Here is a 19,257-nt window from a genome sequence, read left to right as displayed (position 1 = left end):
TCTAGTGTCTAGAGATACCTATTAGCTCTGGCTATGCACATCAATGCTATGGAGTTATGTTGACGTATATATATATGTCAATATATACATGTATATTGACCAATGAGATTTGTTCTCAGTTGTATGAAGACTATCGTGTCCTTGCTGAAGGTTCCAATACAGGTATTGGAATGTTGCCAAGATACAGTATTTGTATAGCGCCGTGGACTATCAAGGCACATCAATAACAGATAACAATAGCGTCTGTTCAACTGTTTGCATCACTATATTCTACGCTATGCAAGAAAACGCTAAATGTTTATGATGTAAAAATTTCTTGCATGTTCGTACATTACTACTACTAGCACCCTGGCAGCTTCGTGTGCCATGAGAGGTTGTTAAATGTGCCAATAAAGGGCAGATAATAGCTATGTGCACAACTATTCTAGAAAGTTGGAAAGCGGGTGATTAACCCATGTGTTAGAATGTCGCGTTGATAAGACCGATGTCATGTGCTCAAAACCCATATGAGTCAATCATTTGCCCCAACCTTTAACCCTGACCTTTAACCTAGGCTTTGGACAGATGTATAGACACTGCTTGTATTATAGGAAAGATTTTTCGTTCAAATCTTAGTCACATAGGATGTTTTTTATTTAAAAAAACAAAATTCTATATTCACACTATTCTAGATATGAGGAAGGCGGGCTATTAGCCAAGATGAGAGAGCGTTAGGCTGATAAGTCGAATGCCATGGATGTTGACAAACTGAAACAGCTGAATACATTCATTATAGTTCACTTTGTTTAGCGTTATTAATCTATTGTTAACAAATCCATTTTGAGTTTGTTTTCATGTGAAAGTTGATTACTAATACGTGTTTTGATTTCAAATTGCAATTATGCTAAATTGTTTTTATGATCACAGACTTGCATGAACAACCATAGTAGAAACTATGACATGCCGTTAATTTAAACCATACTTGTTTAAAACCTTGGAAGATTGCCATTTTGACATGTCAAATAACCCATTTTCTCAAGGGTAAAAATTAGAAGAAAAGCTTTTTTAGGTTAAAATTATTTAATTTTGAGCATTGCATGCTATAGAGCATGGGTAGCCTTTGTTAGTATTTGTCTCATTATGTAATAGTTGATGTTGTCTGAGTGCCTATTGGTTATGTATGATTAGGTAAGAGATGAACTTCTAGCTTGCAATGTGTATTCTGTATTTATAACGTGTATATAATTCACTTTTTCTTGAGCTATTGTGCCTAATGCATGTTGGAGAGAGTCACATATCGCCATGCATTAAAGAATACTCACATAGAACCAATGTTAGGAGCAAGGAAATTTGATGAGCAAAGGACAAAAGTCTCGATGATTACTATGCCGCTAAAAGTGCAAACAACAACCATAGTGAGCTGGCTGCAGCCAGAAAACTACTTGACATCTGAGCGGACAGGCTGATTCATTGTAATCTGCAGTTATTTACGAATGTGGAGCATGCATGAGCTCTAATCAAGATATCTGCCATTTCACTGCTCCAACATTAGATCTAAACCGCACATGACCTTGCAAGCCATCCCTACCACAATACTCTTGATGATTAACCTATCGGAGGGAAGTCATCTATCAACAAAAGGAAGGATTGAGGTGAACATCATACGCTTAATCCTTTGGACATTTATTCACAAATATCACAAAATTTATTATTTCGTAATAAATATGAGCACAGGTGTTCTCAGATGTGGAACCGTGGTCGGGTGATGCAGTAGTAGTCCCGAGTGTCTGAATCCAAACAATCGGGGTTGATCGATGTGCGATGCAAACTTCCATCCTAATGCTCTTTCCGTGGCTTCGGGCAGACAGATGGACACAGCTCTTATTATAGTAAAGATTTCACTACATTTATACCGCATGTCGGCTAACACATTTCAAAATTTTACATCTTTGACAGTCCTCCCAAAATAAAGGGTGGGTTGCAACACTACATGTGTACAAACTGAACTATTCTCATAGGATTATATACAGAATTACTATTCTTAGCAAGCAATGATTAATGGCTTACCGATTCTACCAATTCTATTTAGCATCCCCTAGATACTTTTACTATGTCTTGAAATTCTTAAACAATATGGCTTTTAAGACATTCTGACTGGCGAATAACATAAATAATGAAATAATAATGATATATGATCAAGCCATGGCAGACTATATTATTTACAGACCTAATGAATCACTACTTCTTTTGGCTTTCTCTGTTAGGCGTTGCCACCACAAATGGTCTTCTTCCCGGTATAGGAATTATGACTATTTGCTCATGAAATTTGGCACAGGAGCAATTGTGGTTGGTGGCCTCTTTTGATCCAAACCACTGACCTAGTAGACACAGAGCCACAACCGCTGTCACCTGATTCCTACTTCCTTGTAATACTGTCTAACCTTGAGGTACACTAGTATATAGAACTTTACAAGCTGTCGGAGCACTTTTCCTTTTGGTGACACGATGTTAGCCTAAGTCACTGAGTCATGCATTGTATGCGCTAAAGGGGTCAACTAATGAAGTTTTCTGGACATGGCATACCGATTGTAATGGCTAAGACCTATTTGGCTGAGGAGTCGAGCATCTATTCATCAAATGTCATCTCAGACACATAAAGTACTTGAAACTAACATCCTAGTAATAACGATCTTTAATTACAGTGTGTCAAAGATTCAAGAATAAACAATCTCTAATAATAGAATTTAAAAAGGCACAAAAACCTTGACTTAAAATGTAAACCTGTTAACCCTTTCTTGACAGGGCAGCGTGTTTTTTTCTAAAGATTATGAGCACTATTCAGCAGTTGTGGTATAAGTCATAAAAATAAACTTAGGAACATTTTATGAGAAGTGATTAATTATGTGGCTATGCAGTCAACAGTAGGCATAGACTTGTAGTATTCTTGATGTTAAAGATTAAGGATGATGGAAGGTCATTATTAGCAATGAGAGAAACTAGTACAGAATTCACACATTTAGACATACATAGGAAGAAAACCAATACAAAATTCAATCAAATTTGATTCGTTTGTTCATGCTGCTCCCGTTGCTACCTTGGAACGACCTCCTCTTGTTGAAACCGCCAAACCGACCACCATTGTTGAATCGAGTTGCTGCTGATTTGTTAGGGTTTGAAAAGTTACACTGCTGGTAAGGGTATAGCTCGGGCAGCGTTTTCGCTACCACGAGGCTATCACTGTTGGTTTTAAACAGCAACTTTGACTTGTATTTCTCAAATGTTTCTTCACTCACATCAAAGACAGCACCCTGCAAAATTTACATACTGTTGTTGGTCTGCAACGTCTATACGGTCACAACTTGAAGAAATTAATCAGAAAAATCATGCAAAAAACTGTAATATTTGCCTGAACTTTTAGGCCTTTCATATCCGATTGTTTGACCCCAATCTTGAACAAGAGAGAGATATTTATAACAGAGGTAGAGGAGAGAGATATAAATAACAACTTTAAATACAATACCTTGTTATCTTTGGATAGATTCATGTTCATAACCAAACTTCCAATATCACCACACCTGTTCTTTATAGCATTGTACACATAACCTTTAAACTGAATGGTAGCTGTCGTTGTGTAGTGCAGAGTGATATGCCCCTGTAATGTAGAAATGAGCAGCTATGAGAATTCAGACACTATTTTATGTGCTATATTATCGGAGTTGATAGGTAGTAAGTAGCACTTTCAACAGATGTCTACACACCCAGACAAGCCACGTCTATATGTCGCTAAAATTTCTTCATATGTAACTGCTTTGATGCAGTACAGTACAGATGACGGTTAATGGAGACTAGCATTGAATGGGCAAAGTGAAAAACGACAAAGCAGCATCAACCCTCGCTCGTTACGCTGATCAATCGTAGTTAGAGATTAGAATCAAAATTAGAAAGCTTAGAATTAAAATACAACGCTTGCCATGCCCCTTCACCTAAAAACAAACATCTAAATTGGTTGGTCAGTCCATATTTCCAAAATACGGAAAACAATTCTTTTGAACAATCATCACTTGTTGCTTTTGATAAACAACAAGCCAGTCCAAAATGTTTGTTTCCCAAATCTACTTGCTAACTTGAGAGGTTCATAAGTTGATCACTCAATTTATTCTTTGGTAAAACTATTGCTGGATGTAAGCTTACGCCACCCTGTCCCTTGAGGTCATGCGCAATAGACTTACAACCATCTAAGAATGTGCAATGCACCTAAGCTTTCAAAGGCACACAAAGTAGTGAGAGATCACTTTATTTTATTAAATTTGCAACTTTATCATAGGAATGTAACATTTATAAAGGACAACAGATCCTATATTTTGATACAAAGTAAAGCTTTTAGTTATAACTAGTCTGGCAGTTCCATACGCCATGAGTGATCCTCATCATGTGTAAACATTATGTGCACAACTATTCCATGAAACTTTAAGATGGTGAAGTAAGCAAGGCGCTTGACTGCAAGACGTAGATACCCAAGTTGAATTTCCGCATGGTGCAATACTTTTTCTCATGCTTTTAACAAGGCTTTAGCCAAACAGATACGGCTCTTATTACAGTAGAGACTAGTTGAATACCCGGCGCTGCACGAGTAATAAAAAAACAGCTTACAAACAGTTGCAGGTAATGTAGTTGCCAAGTTGACTAAGATTCTTTACCCAAAGAAGTTGAGTAACTTAAGCTAGTAACTAAAGCTAATCTAAATCTTTACTACAATAAGAACCGTGTTAAAAGTTGTCTGAAACCAGCTTGTGTTCATAATTGTCCTTATAATAATGCGGTTAGTACACGCCTGTTTGCAGACCCTCGGTTCTGAGTTCAATTTTGGTATTTCCTAAAAACTTTTCACTACAACTTGACATGCAAACGTCAAACAAACCCTATGATTTATAAATATAATTTTATATATAAATTATATTTTTTCAACAAAAACAATGCTGCAAAATGAAATCATTTTTATTTTATAGCAGTAATATTAGCAGGAACAGCACTGAAATCAACTGGAGGAAGACTGCTGAGAGCTCCACAGTTGCTCACTTGAAATTTTTTACCTGCATCATTTTTACTCTATCTAGTACATAAGATAATATAGTACATAAGATAATGCAACACTTTGAATTAAATACATAAATGTTAGTTAATCTGCAGCTCTTTGTCAGTTGATAACAGCTGCAAACAGACAGCTATGGCAAAACTGAAAACTAACCAAGTGTGTGAAATTATCTCAATAAATCTCCATAGCACTCACTTATTCTTAAACTGCAGGGTTAATAAATAAAACAGCTGTTACAATGCTCTTTTCAGATCAATGCTAAACCCTACTAGAAGGTCAGGTACCTTTCTCTTGGCAAGGTTACAGCAGTCTCTAATCATTCCCAAAATTCTGATGGCATCTGCTCATCACAGACTCATTAAAATTGAATAACGCTTACAAACTCCTAAACAGTACGGATCACTTTGCTAGTAACTTGCCAAATACACAAATGATGAGAAGTGCATCACCAGAGGATGCGTCAAGTCTAATCATTTTTAACAATAGATATTTCTTTAATATATAAATGCAATGACAATGAACAACTGCATTACCATTCTATGGACCTAGGAACCTATTAATCAAGTAAAGTTGTCATTACACTGGAAGTCATTGACCTTCTTGAAGTCGCTGTCAAAAATTGTTTAGATTAAGATGACGTATGACCAATTTAGAGAAGACTCGTATGCATTTGTATACTTCTAAAAACTTTCCTGGGCACAAATACACTCGGTGTAGATATATATTTGCTTTGACTGCACACAAACAGACGCACACAAACATAATGTAAATATTTGCTGTGACTGAAGACGCACAGACATACACAAACATAATGTAAATATTTGCTGTGGCTGCAGACGCACGCACACCAAGTGTAGATATTTACCGGGGCTGTTCAATAATATATAATAATTTATATATATTGTAATGTATAATCTAATATAATTCAATATATATATACACTAGACAACATATTATCTTATCTTTTTCAAGACTGATGTTTCTCTCTGGGATCACGACAGGTCTGCTTTGTGCTTCCGTACTCTTCAGGTGAATGTGAAGCCGTGGTCACACGGGCACCGAACCGAACTAAATGACGCAAAACGACGTCGTTTTCAGCTCTAAAAAGTTCGGCTGAGGACATTTCTGGCCGAAACGAACTATTTCGGTACTGCTCGAAATTTCGTGCCGAACCCTTGCTCTTATTGGCTGGTTAAAATTCTAGAATTCTAGCGAGCACGCGTCACATTTCTTCTTACGTGCGTGTGAGTAAAGTTAAAAAAGAAATGGGACGATACTTTTATTTCGTTAAATAAACAACATGAAGCAATTTACGACAAGGTTCACCCGGACTTGTGATTGGGTTGCATAAATGTAAGATGTTGCACTTAAGTTTTGCATAAATGTAGGGGAATGGTTGTGATTTTCTTTCGTGTAGAATATAAGTAATGTGTCATATTCATCCTGATGAACTATCGTTGACTGATTTATTTATGTAAAACCACAGTACTATGATAAAGACTGTTTTTGTTTGTTATGTACTCAGCATAGAAAAACATTCATATGTTAATAAAAAAAAATATAATTATGTTGATGGGAAGGGTTAGCAAAATATTTGTATCGAGTGATTTACTTTGAGCAGCCGAACGATCTTCTGATAAATCTGCTGTGTAATTATAATTTATAATTGTTCCTCAAAGTTTTTTGTTTACAATAGAAATATTTAACTCAAATACATAACAACTACTAATGAAACCGTGTCCTGTCTCTATACGTATGGTATCTAGGAAGCGAAGTTACTTCGGTGGCCGTGTGACATGTGCCACGAACCGAACCAGCCTCCGAACCGATCCTACGTCGGTTCGGTGCTCGTGTGACCACGCCTTAAGTGTATCGTCAGCCATACACCCCAGTCACATGAAAAGCGCAGAAGCGCGAAGCAGACCTGTCGTGACCCAAGAGAAACATAGACCTGGAAAAAGATAAGCAATTAACCTGTTCCAAGACTATTTATAACACTCCACCGATTTCAGAGTGTGGAGTGCTGTTAGCAGTAAGCCTGACTACTTACCCATTATATATCTTTATATATATATATCCAAACTCGCTGAATGCTCGGCATTGCCCGAGTTTTAAGTGTTTTTGTGCAGTTCAAATAAATTAAGTCAAAAAAACTACTGTAAAGGTTTTCAGACTTTTTAAAACAACTAATTTTTGAATTGTCATATCATGAAAGCAGCATTTTAGTGAAATAAATTAGGAAGAAAAATAAAACTGCAAATGTGTTTAAATGTAAAATCATTAGCAAGTAATGACTAAATATAGTCTGTTTTGCGACGATTACAATGAAAACTTATTTGGTGTACAATTATAAGATTTTAGTTCGTTTCAGTGTTGGCATCATAAAGCGGAAATATCGCATTGACGTATAGAGTGGTATAGAGACACATAGTAAAATCTAATGCAATCGCCTTCTGCTAAAAATCATCGTGATTAAAAATAGTAAGAAAACAATATATTAACCTTAGTAACTATAGTTACCTACAATAACTTTATTACATTTTGTAGTTACGATCTGCAAGAAAATGTAACATTACAATGTACTACATGCAGAGAGTTCTCACCTTCAAGACAGACGTGTAACATGAACACTGAATTTAACTTACATGAATTTAGCTTACTAAACACATACTTGCGGGAAGTTTTATTATGTATGTTAGGAAACTTGAAACTTGTAACTAAAATTTAATCACTTATCTGCTTGCGAATCTGCTTTTTCCATAAAGGATGACGCGGAACTGAGTGGCAAAATAGCATATCGATATATTTGTTATTTCGTCGTAATCAGTACAACAATCGCCAAATTCTAATTGAGAGAAATTATTGTTGATATCGAATGACGGAAAACAAACTCGCCGTAGCATGGCAAGAACGAAAGATCGTCGTTGTTTCATAAAGTTAGGCGGAAAATATTTTATAACGGGAGCATCGTAACGTGTAGGTGCAATGTATCAATTACTACATCATTTAGCGTGTGCTATCAAGAAAAGGATATAGTGTATATGATCTAGAGCTATTCAACGCCAAGGACTGTGTAGCTCAGTGGTTAAATGTGTGTTTAAAACCTGTGATTACAATATCCGTGAGTTCAATTCCAGCACAAAGTGAGCTTTCCATTCCAAAATTTTAATAGCTATAGCTGGACAGACATCGGAATGGATAATGACAGACTGAGATTTATAGATATGTTACAAGTGAGAATAACTTTCCACCTTGTACAGTGAATCCCGGGTCACGACGACTGTCTTGCGGTGTTTTTTGCTTTACGATGTGGAACACGAAGTTTTTCCAGCCCTTTCGTTACAGCATTTTCCCACCATACGACATCAACATGTCCCTCCGAAATTCAAATTTGAACAGAATCACACAGTATATCTTTTGTAATTAGTTTGAAAAGAGTTTTAATGAGGTCAGCTAAAAGTGATAAGCTGGAGATGGGTAATAAGAAATTGAGATGATGACATAATTAAAGTTAAGTTTAGTAGAACATCAAAAGTTAGCTTCAAGTATGTGTGTTTATCAAGCTAAATTCATATAAAGTAAATTCAAAGTTTATGTTATGTTGCACAGTGTCACAAAAGTCTAGCGTACCAAATGCGTTGCTGTCCAAGTCTTTCTCACCTCACATCGCCGTTAGCCACTACATCTGTCTCGAAGGTGACAACTCCATACAGTAACCGTACATGTTGTATTTTATTGCAGATTATAACCACTGAATAAGTAGCTGTAGGTACTAAGGTTAATATGCTATTTTGTTACTACCGCACTTTTCAGACTATAAACCGCACACCTATATAAGCCGCATCTGATTTATTTTCTAAAAAACGATATTAAAACAATACATAGGTCGCACCTTTGTATAGGCCGCAGAACTCAGGACGGTGCTTTTTAACGCGGCAGCAACTTTGCTGTTTAAAACGAAACAGTGCCTAATGGCACGGTTTCGTATTAACCGACGCTTTTTAACCTAGTGTTTAACGGAACAGTACCGTTAGGCATTGTTTCGAATTTTCTTTCACCGCTAGAGGCGCACTAACCGGAGATTCTAGTTAACGCGCCCTAGTGGTAAAAGAAAAAGCCACAGAATAGCCGCACCCTTATATAAGCCGCATGGCTCAAATCGTCAGAAAAACGGAGCGGCTAATAGTCCAAAAAGTGTGTACCGTGTGTATATAAATTTGATGGTTTTTACCAAGGGTTTGCATTAGATAATGACTATAGGTTCCTATACCTCTCCATACGACATTTTTGCCTTATGATCCCAACACCATAACGAATTAACGCCGTGTAGCGGAGCCCACAGTATACCTTTGTTTAACATTCACATCTAACAGTCTATGTTTGTATGAAGTGCTGCAGCCCAAGTCATTAAAAAAAGCACTTGGGCAACACAATCTCTTGTTAAAAATGAATCTTTACTGGCATAGACCACCATGTCTGTTTCAACCCGACGCATCAACAACTGGAAAGCTAGTTAGTTGACTGAAATATGTTAGGTACAGCACATAGCTAAATAGTTCAACTTTTGGTCATTAATCCAAAATAATTGTTCAACATAGACTACCTAAATTTTGTGTACGACGAACTTACCACATTTTAGTTGATTTTATCTAAAAGTAACGGTATTTTTCTATAATTTGCAATAATTTTTGAGATGACCTGACTGCCGTGATGTTTCAGGGTTAAAATCGATAAAACTTGATAGCTGTTAGAACGCTCCGATCAAACGAAAGTGTGATTATAACATTTATAGTTGCAAAGAGATCAAAGGAATAGAGACACATAGCGCTGAAAATTGAACGCAATAGCCGATATCTACCCTAGCAACGATCTGATGACTATTTTTAGATATGTCGGCCATAGTCAACCCATCCCATAGTCGGCCATCGGTCATAGACACTAGTGCTGGGCACGGGTAGTAATACTCGTTGAGCTCGCGGGTTTATCTTCTCTCGAGTATCGGGTAATAGAGATTTCGGGTATTCCGGTCCTTCGGGTTCGGGTTTTGACTTTCAAGTTCGGGTTTTGGTACACGGATCCGTCGGGTAGTGTTAACAAAAACTCGGTCTATTGCACCCTGCGCTCTTAGCCTGGGACCACAGGGCATTTCTGTGTCATTTTTGCTAAGGAGGCATGACAATGGGGTTTAACGAGTCTTTAATTTAATAGATAGAATAAAATATATTATACCTTATTTACTATGCCTACTAAAAATATTGTAGTCAAGCAGTGATTACTTGTCATTAAAAGGTGAGAAGAAATACTTACATCAAATTTTATTTGCGCAATTAGCCAAATCGGCTTCGTAAACAAATCTATGCCATTTTTAATACGGCGCGTGTTCGCTATCACCGATAACACATAGGTCCTTAGTCTGTTTCCGCTATCGCCTTGTTAGAAACAGCTATCAGCGTTGATAGTAGCAGTGAAAATTTAATAACTCTGTTTAAATTGATTACCACAGCTAGCTATTATAGATTACATAATTCATTATAACCAAGTTTTACTAAGCCAACAAGCCTTACTAACGGAAAAAGCCGATAATGTAAAGTTTTTTATGATATTTGGAGCACCATCTACAAAAAGTCAGAGAGGTACATAAAACATGCTTAAGTATTAAGCTACCATAGACCGTATCTTCTGCCACCTGTTGACACGAAAATGCCCTGTAGCCCCAGACTATCTTGACTATTTAACAATCCACCTGTTAACGCTGCGAGTACGAATGTTAGACAATGAAAACTGAAAAATGATAAATAAATAGAAAATAAATATAATTGCTTTGTAAATTTGAAGATGTCTGTTTAGAAAATTTAAACATAAAATCCATATCAACAAACCCGATACCCGAAAAACCCGTAGGCAAAGAAATACCCGAGCCTAGCACTACTAGCTACCCGATACTCGAAAAACCCGAACAGAAGGGGGCGAGTCTAAACCCGTTGACCAAGAAGTACTCGTGCCCAGCACTAATAGACACCATGTCAGCCTAGTCATCCGCTCGGGCAAGGAATAGATGCGTCAATGTTTTAAACATAATTTAACCCTTTAATAAGCGTAGTGACATTTATGTCACCTATTTTTTACACTCTCCTACAAGCAAAGTTTTAATGTCAACGACGTAAGCATTTCTTTAACAGTTTTTGCGCACCAAAGGGTTAATAGTAGCAGACAAATTACTATATGAGCAAACAAATTCTGAGAAAAGGATACCAAAAAGCTTGATCAGCATGCAGCCATAGCCATTTAGCATAAAAAGGATATTGTATCTTGGAAATAAGGAAACGCAATCGGACTCACACAAGATGAGAAAAAACATACCGACTTAGAAGTGATAAGAGACTCGTGTGAAATGCGAGACTGGCCAGTAGCGAGGGCTATTAGTGCTGCCACTGTATCAACGGCGCCCTTTTCTTCGATGAGTTCTCTAGCGGACTCTCTAAACTTGGCCACTACCTCTTCATCCAGGCCTTCGACAGAGCTGTCGACAGAAACCAAGCATTACGCAGAAAAACCGCCTCAGACTAGAACAATGTTATCAGAAGACAACAGCTGCCTTCTCTATCATGTACGCTCATACAATCATCGCCCACCATCTACTAATTGAATCTAAGATAGCCAAATCAAACGTTTAAATCATTTTCGAAATGTAAAATCAGAACGGATACATATATATCCAATATTCAGTTTAGAGAAATGCAAGGATATACAGTCAAACATGGATAACTCGTCCACGGATAGCTCGAACACATGGTTAATTCGAACATTTCCTTTGGTCCGTTCCCACGTAATGATAAATTGCTATAGATAACTCGAACTCAACACTGTTAATTCGAACTGTTTTTTTGCCCAACGGCTACCGAAACGGTTGTTATCGCTTTAGAAAATCACTTTATTCAAAGCCATAGAGGTAAACTTCATCTTTTCGTAATTCATAAGCGTCGTTATTACCACCACTCGGCAAAATATTTTTGTCAACGACTTTTCTAAAAGTTTGGTGAAAATTGATTTATACTGCGATACGATGAATAGCACGGGCTAGCCGGGTCACGCGCGCAAGGATTTTCGCCACGCACATACAAAACAAAAATCGCATGTTGTTTTGTATGTGCGTGGCGAAAATCCTTGAGTGCGTGACCCGGCTAGCCCGTGATGAATAGTTTTCCGACGTTGATTCCGTGTTGAATCAACGTCGGAATGTTGAATGTTTAAAACGTCTTAAAATTGGTGTAATTAAACGTATACGTTGTCTGAGCTACAAAAAACTATTCATCGTTTGACCTAAACACAGAATACGTGTGTACATTCAATAAGTATCTATTAAAAAAGCGTGAGTGATATAGAATGTACCGTAAAACTTCTAATTGAACTGCCTCGGAGTGTTGCTCTTAACGAATCCCAGGTAAAGTAAGGTAATCTGCATAAACTTCAAGAAAAAACGGCAAAATTGATCGTGGGTAAAACGCTCAAAAGAAAAAAATGTCTTTTCTTTTGAGCATTTCAACAACGATCAAGTTTTGCCAATGTCAATCTGAAAAACGTCCTGGCAATAACATCACCTCAAACAACAAACCAAACTCAAGTGATAGAAAAATCTCTATACTTTTTCATGAAAACGTTTTAAACTTTACATTAGAAGCATTTAATTTGAAACAAGCCATTTGTGCTTTTGATTTATATTATAGTTTGTATATGTACATGTATCTACTAATAAATAAGTAAATATATGGACTTGTGACAGTGCTCTGATAACTTGAACGCTCTGATAATTCGAACACTTTTGCTCGGTCCCTTGAAGTTCGAGTTATCCATGTTTGACTGTATATATTGCCTTCCGAAAAATAGACAAGCCTAAGTGTAAGCAAACACAGACTAGGTTGTTACAGCCTTATCTGTGCGTGACAGCCTAAATCTGTGTGTGACAGCAATGTCTGCGCTTGGGGCCAGTCGCACCTATTACACCCTGTTAACCCGCCTATAGGAGAACCTTGTATACTCTATCAGCGATACTACAAACTCTGACAGTAATACATGCGCCGACAACCTTATGACCTATTGCACTAACGAGTGCCAAAACAAACCTTGTTAATTCCTTTATTCCACGATTAGCTAGCTGGTCTGATGATGGAACATTCACACGCTTGAAGGAGATTTTCTAAAAGAAATGTAGATAACAGATATAGAGATCAGCAATTGTTACACATTCAATAAACAAAGAGGCTCCAGCAAGCACCAATACTTCTTGCTCGGTGTTGAAGGTTAACACAGTTGTAGACAATAAATCTTGTAGTTGAAAAAGCTAGTAATCTGTACAAGAGCTTACCGCAAACTTCTCTACTTCAATGAGATCCCATTCATTTTTAAAAGAGTACAGACACACAGATATGCCTGACTTGCCAGCCCGACCTGTTCTTCCTGATCTATGAATATATGACTCTATGTCCTGCAATGAGACGCATACTGCATGCAGACTCATGTTGATAAATATTTAGCAACAAAAGTGTAAACGCTTACCTATTGGAGTGACTTTACACTACTGTAGACACCGTACAGTTAAAATGATAATGTAGACACTATCCTGTTAATATGATAGTATAGACACTATACAGTTGATATGATAGTATAGACATTATACAGTTGATATGATACTATAGACACTATATTGTTGATATGGTACTATAGATACTATACTGTTGATAATGTATGATAGTATAGACACTACCCTGTTGATATGATAGTATAGACACTGTACTGTTGATATGATAGTATAGACACTATACTGTTGATATGATAGTATAGACACTATACTGCTGATATGATAGTATAGACACTATACTGTTGATATGATAGTATAGACACTATACTGTTGATATGATAATATAGACACTATACTGTTGATATGATACTATAGATACTATACTGTTGATAATGTATGATAGTATAGACACTACCCTGTTGATATGATAGTATAGACACTGTACTGTTGATATGATAGCATAGACACTATACTGTTGATATGATAGTATAGACACTATACTGTTGATATGATAATATAGACACTATACTGTTGAAATGATACTATAGACACTATACTGTTGATATGATAGTATAGACACTATACTGTTGATATGATAGTATAGACATTATACTGTTGATATGATAGTATAGACACTATACTGTTGATATGATAATATAGACACTATACTGTTGATATGATACTATAGACACTATACTGCTGATATGATACTATAGACACTATACTGTTGATATGATACTATAGACACTGTACAGTTGATATGATACTATAGACACTATACTGTTGAAATGATACTGTAGACACTATACTCTTGATATGATAGTATAGACACTATACTGTTGATATGATAGTATAGACACTATACTGTTGATATGATACTATAGACACTGTACAGTTGATATGATACTATAGACACCATACTGTTGAAATGATACTGTAGACACTATACTCTTGATATGATACTATAGACACTGTACAGTTGATATGATACTATAAACACTATACTGTTGATATGATAGTATAGACACTATACTGTTGATATGATAGTATAGGCACTATTATGTTGATATGATAGTATAGACATGAAATAGTACACATACTACTACAAATGCGGTAGGCTACTCCAGACACAATAAAATATCCACCAAGCTCCGCTGCCTTTTTAGAGGTGATGCATATCACAAAGCTAGTTGTAAATAGTTTTCTAATTCAGTTTTAATTTAAAAACACATTAAACTAACTTTCTATTGTAGCAGACGGATATGGCTGGCGATGTCAGAAATGTAAGATACGCTTTAGATGCAAACATGATATCAGTTGCTGCACTCAAAACCACAATTTCTTGTTTCGATTAATCGACAAGTCATGAGTAATATAAAGATAAATGTTGAAAAAAGTACTATTAAAAAGGCCAAATCTTTGTTATTTTGCACTGTTTCAACGCAAAATGAAGGCTGAAATAGACCACTCTTCCAATGATGGACATAGACACAGTAAAATGAAGGCTGAAATAGACCACTTTTCCAATGATGGACATAGACACAGTAAAATGAAGGCTGAAATAGACCACTCTTCCAATGATGGACATAGACACAGTAAAATGAAGGCTGAAATAGACCACTCTTCCAATGATGGACATAGACACAGTAAAATGAAGGCTGAAATAGACCACTCTTCCAATGATGGACATAGACACAGTAAAATGAAGGCTGAAATAGACCACTTTTCCAATGATGGACATAGACACAGTAAAATGAAGGCTGAAATAGACCACTCTTCCAATGATGAACATAGACACAGTAAAATGAAGGCTGAAATAGACCACTCTTCCAATGATGGACATATACACAGTAAAATTCTGTACATTTAATATCACAGATATGAGAACATAAATACTATAATATAGATGGTATACTAGAGACCTCGTTGTAGGCGAACAACTCCTAACATAACATCATTTATACTGAATGTCTGCATATATTATGATGATGTTTCGGTGTATTTTGTATTTTTTTGTATGTGTGTGTATTTTGTAAAAGCCCGTTTTTCATTCGAGTGCTGATAAGCTCAACCAGTCTAAATTATAAATGCTTGACCGACATCATGACTTGGCACAAACATTGCATAGAGTAATTTATTTGTACACTCAATAGTAGCAAATGATCGCATTGGACTTGAGGATAGTGAACAATCCATAGAATTAAAAAACTAGCCTGTTTCAAGAACACTAAAATACATAAAATAATAATAAATAAACTAAACATAAACTAAAATACATGTATTAATTACTCAGCCTCTTAGCTCTTCTAGTAAAATCGTTAGAGCCTAAAATCGCTCTCTTTGGCATAAATGAGTCTCAGAAATACCGTAAATACTGAAAGCATAATTACACAAGTTTGTCAGGAGAGTCTAAATACTGCGCAGCTACACGCTTAGGATCAGAACCTTTTTGTCCTAGAATATCATTGCAGAGAGAAATAACCACTTATCTACCTTGCTTAAGGCTGCATCCACTACTCTTCACGACTGGACGAGGCAGCAGGGAGAAAAAGGAAACTACAGACATGTCCAACTCACCGTACGAGGTGAAGGCTAAAGACTGCCCAACTCACTGTACGAGGTGGAAACTACAGACATGCCTAACTCACCGAACGAGGTGGAGGATAGGTTTGAATGACCAAATCCACTTCTGGAATGTCAATTCCCCGAGCGGCTACATTTGTTGTTACCAAAACCTTGAGCTGGCCTTGCCGAAACAGCTGCAAAAGTTCATACATAATGTAAACTGACACCTACATATATAAATACTGCTCGTCTATGATGCTTATGCTCTTTACAATAGCATAAGCGATCAACTGTCAACAAAGGCTACAAGGAATCAACATTGGAATGGCTACATCGGCGTTGAATTCTGAAAAAGAAACGAGACACTGGAACCTCATGAAAGCAGGCACATGAAACTATGCCAGGTAACATGAATAATAAGAAAAAGGAGCGATGATGGCTGGTGAGAAATTAACTGTGTTATTACATCATGCCAGACTATAACAATTCTGCCAAACCTGTGTTATTAGAACTGACAAAAACTGGTGTCATAAAACAGATAATGACCTCAAGTTTATGACAAATACACACAACCTTGCTAAAGAATTTTCAAATAAATCAAAAAATTAATACCGAATAATAAATTGAATGATGGACCCACGTGACTTCAAATGACGTGACATAGGATACACTGTAAAGTGTAAAGGATCGAATGCCATGACATATCACATGCCATATCATATCTCACGCTATGACATATCTCACGCTAAGACACATCACACGTTATGACACGTCACACGCTATGACACATCACACGCTATGACACATCACACGCTATGACACATCACACGCTACGACATATCACACGCTACGACACATCACAGGCTATGACACATCACCGGCTACGACACATTACAGGCTACGACGCATCACAGGCTACGACACATCACACGCTATGACACATCACACGCTATGACACATCACACGCCGTGACATATCAGGCAAAGGTATTTTACCCATCTCACCTCTAGTACGCTCTCCCGTGAACTTTGCTTCACATCGCCGTGTAGTTTATCCTTGTTTTGCTTGATTTCGGGGCAACGAGAGAGGCTGTCAACATCTTTCTTTGTTGGGCAGAAGACCATAGCACGACCAGTATCTCCGCTGTAGAACTGGATGAGACGGCTGATATGTTCAGCATGATCAGCTGGATGAGACCGAACTGCCAGATGCTTCAACGAAGAAAGCAATTCTAAAGCAACTACGTCGACGTTTCGGGTTCAAAATAGTATGAGTAGATCAAGAATATAAAATCCGGCGATCTCAAAATTCGTCATAAACTCATACTGAACGAGGAGCAGTATGAGGCGATTAGATAAGATGATGCACATTGTTCATCCACCATGTCAAATGAGGAGCTGAGGAGTTTAAACAAGTAGCACAAACATTGGTTAACTCTCCGACCTCTTGATGTCAGAGATGGTCGATCCGTAATAATAGAAATAACTTTATAAATTTTAAAACCAACAATAATTTAATAATAGGAAAGACAATAAATAATTTATTAAACAAATCATACTCATTGATTAGATCTGAACGAACGATTGATGTACAACTAATGCAAGTCAGGTTAATGCTAATATAACTAAAGCAGAAGCTAAATAATTCCAATAAGTTATACATCCGTTAATGATTACAGACGGTTCCCAACCTACGAACGAGTTACGTTCCGAACGATTGTTCGTAAGGTGAATTTGTTCGTAAGTTGCTTCAGTGCTATATTAGTAGGGTAACCAATAAAGTAAAGGCCGGCAAATTCCTTTACAATACGTACAGTAAAAATAAAAAAGTTCTTTGCGCACTGGAGATACGTTCACGCACTTGTGCGCTGCAACGAACTGGGCAGAGAAAGGTGGATGCTGGATTGGGCTTCTGAGTAGTGCCTATTTCCGCCGCTAATACGTCGGTAATACCGTCGGTATTAGCGGCGGACATACGCGCAGACCTGTTCGTATGTTCGGGTTGTTCGTAACTCGAATGTTCGTAAGTAGGGAACCGTCTGTATACAGATACATGGAGATAAATAGAGGATCCATAGAGGTAAATACTGCACAAGGGTGCAAAGAAACAGTCTATAGGGCTAAGACAGGAACCAAAGGCCAACTTTAAGAATTTCTCAAAATCAAAGATGATTTTACATACAAAACATGATTGAATTTTTCGATCGAAAAGGATCTAAAAATTCTCAGATCAGTGACTTATTCTGAGAGATGATCTACAATTGCTAGAAGAAAATGCCGAAAACGGAAGTTGAGCTCATTAACTCACTGTCACATTGGTGGATGTCTGGTTGAGTGAGTTTCCTACAAGATCTATCACAGGTGGCATCGTCTCCATATACTTGGCGGCAGTAGCTTTTACCCAGGGTGGCAGCGTGGCAGAGAACAGCAACGTTTGTGGGTTGGGATTAAGTGCACCTGCAAACAATTCCACTATTCTAGCAGTAGGTTGTGAAATACTCACAGACATCGACTTTTAGGTGACAGACACAGACCATGATGTGCTACTCAATGTTGTTGCCGATAGAAATACAGCTAATCAAATATAGAAGAATCTATTCAATGCTTGAAAGCTCTTCTATACCTTGTAGAATAGAGTTACCAGTGATGTTAGCTAAACAGAGTTGAACAAGCTTCCTGACAAGTCAGGCAGCGCTCAAGGGTAACTTCCATATAGGCGACAAACGCAGACGACAAGCTTGTTGGACTATTGTGATGAAATGGGAACCGATGCTCCGAGTACAGTCGTTAGCTGCCACTGGTAATTGCAAAAGTTGAACACTATTCAATTTTCACCAGCAAACCACAAACGCAACCTTCCAAAAAGCACTGAGTAGTGGAGGGTTGGCGGTTATCAGAACCAAACAGCAATGGCCTTGACTTTCAATAGCAACCGAAGGATCACAGATGACAGTTTTATGTGAATACGAGTTGATGAGCCTCATGCTACAGCGTTTTACAGTAGACATTCCTACAACGTAAACAATTAGTTCCAGGAACGTCATAGG

At 37.2% G+C, this 19,257-nt stretch overlaps 1 protein-coding gene across 2 annotated transcripts in view; it reads right to left on the bottom strand.

Annotated features, from left to right (window-relative positions):
- Positions 1 to 2,845: 2,845 nt before the first annotated feature.
- LOC137397300 (ATP-dependent RNA helicase DDX50-like) overlaps positions 2,846 to 19,257 on the bottom strand; it is a 42,070-nt gene continuing 25,658 nt past the window's right edge. For both annotated transcript variants that reach the window (XM_068083591.1, XM_068083596.1), the window contains exons 9-16: positions 18,519 to 18,667; positions 17,216 to 17,422; positions 16,295 to 16,405; positions 13,434 to 13,553; positions 13,192 to 13,265; positions 11,432 to 11,591; positions 3,500 to 3,631; positions 2,846 to 3,287 (exon numbers count right to left, since the gene is read on the bottom strand). In XM_068083591.1, coding sequence (XP_067939692.1) covers positions 3,030 to 3,287; positions 3,500 to 3,631; positions 11,432 to 11,591; positions 13,192 to 13,265; positions 13,434 to 13,553; positions 16,295 to 16,405; positions 17,216 to 17,422; positions 18,519 to 18,667 — 1,211 coding nt within the window. In that variant the 3' untranslated portion in view covers positions 2,846 to 3,029. The remainder of the gene's footprint in view (positions 3,288 to 3,499; positions 3,632 to 11,431; positions 11,592 to 13,191; positions 13,266 to 13,433; positions 13,554 to 16,294; positions 16,406 to 17,215; positions 17,423 to 18,518; positions 18,668 to 19,257) is intronic.

Source organism: Watersipora subatra, chromosome 1, assembly GCF_963576615.1.
Source record: "Watersipora subatra chromosome 1, tzWatSuba1.1, whole genome shotgun sequence".
Lineage (NCBI taxonomy): Eukaryota > Metazoa > Bryozoa > Gymnolaemata > Cheilostomatida > Watersiporidae > Watersipora > Watersipora subatra.
This window is presented reverse-complemented; position numbering and strand designations above follow the sequence as displayed.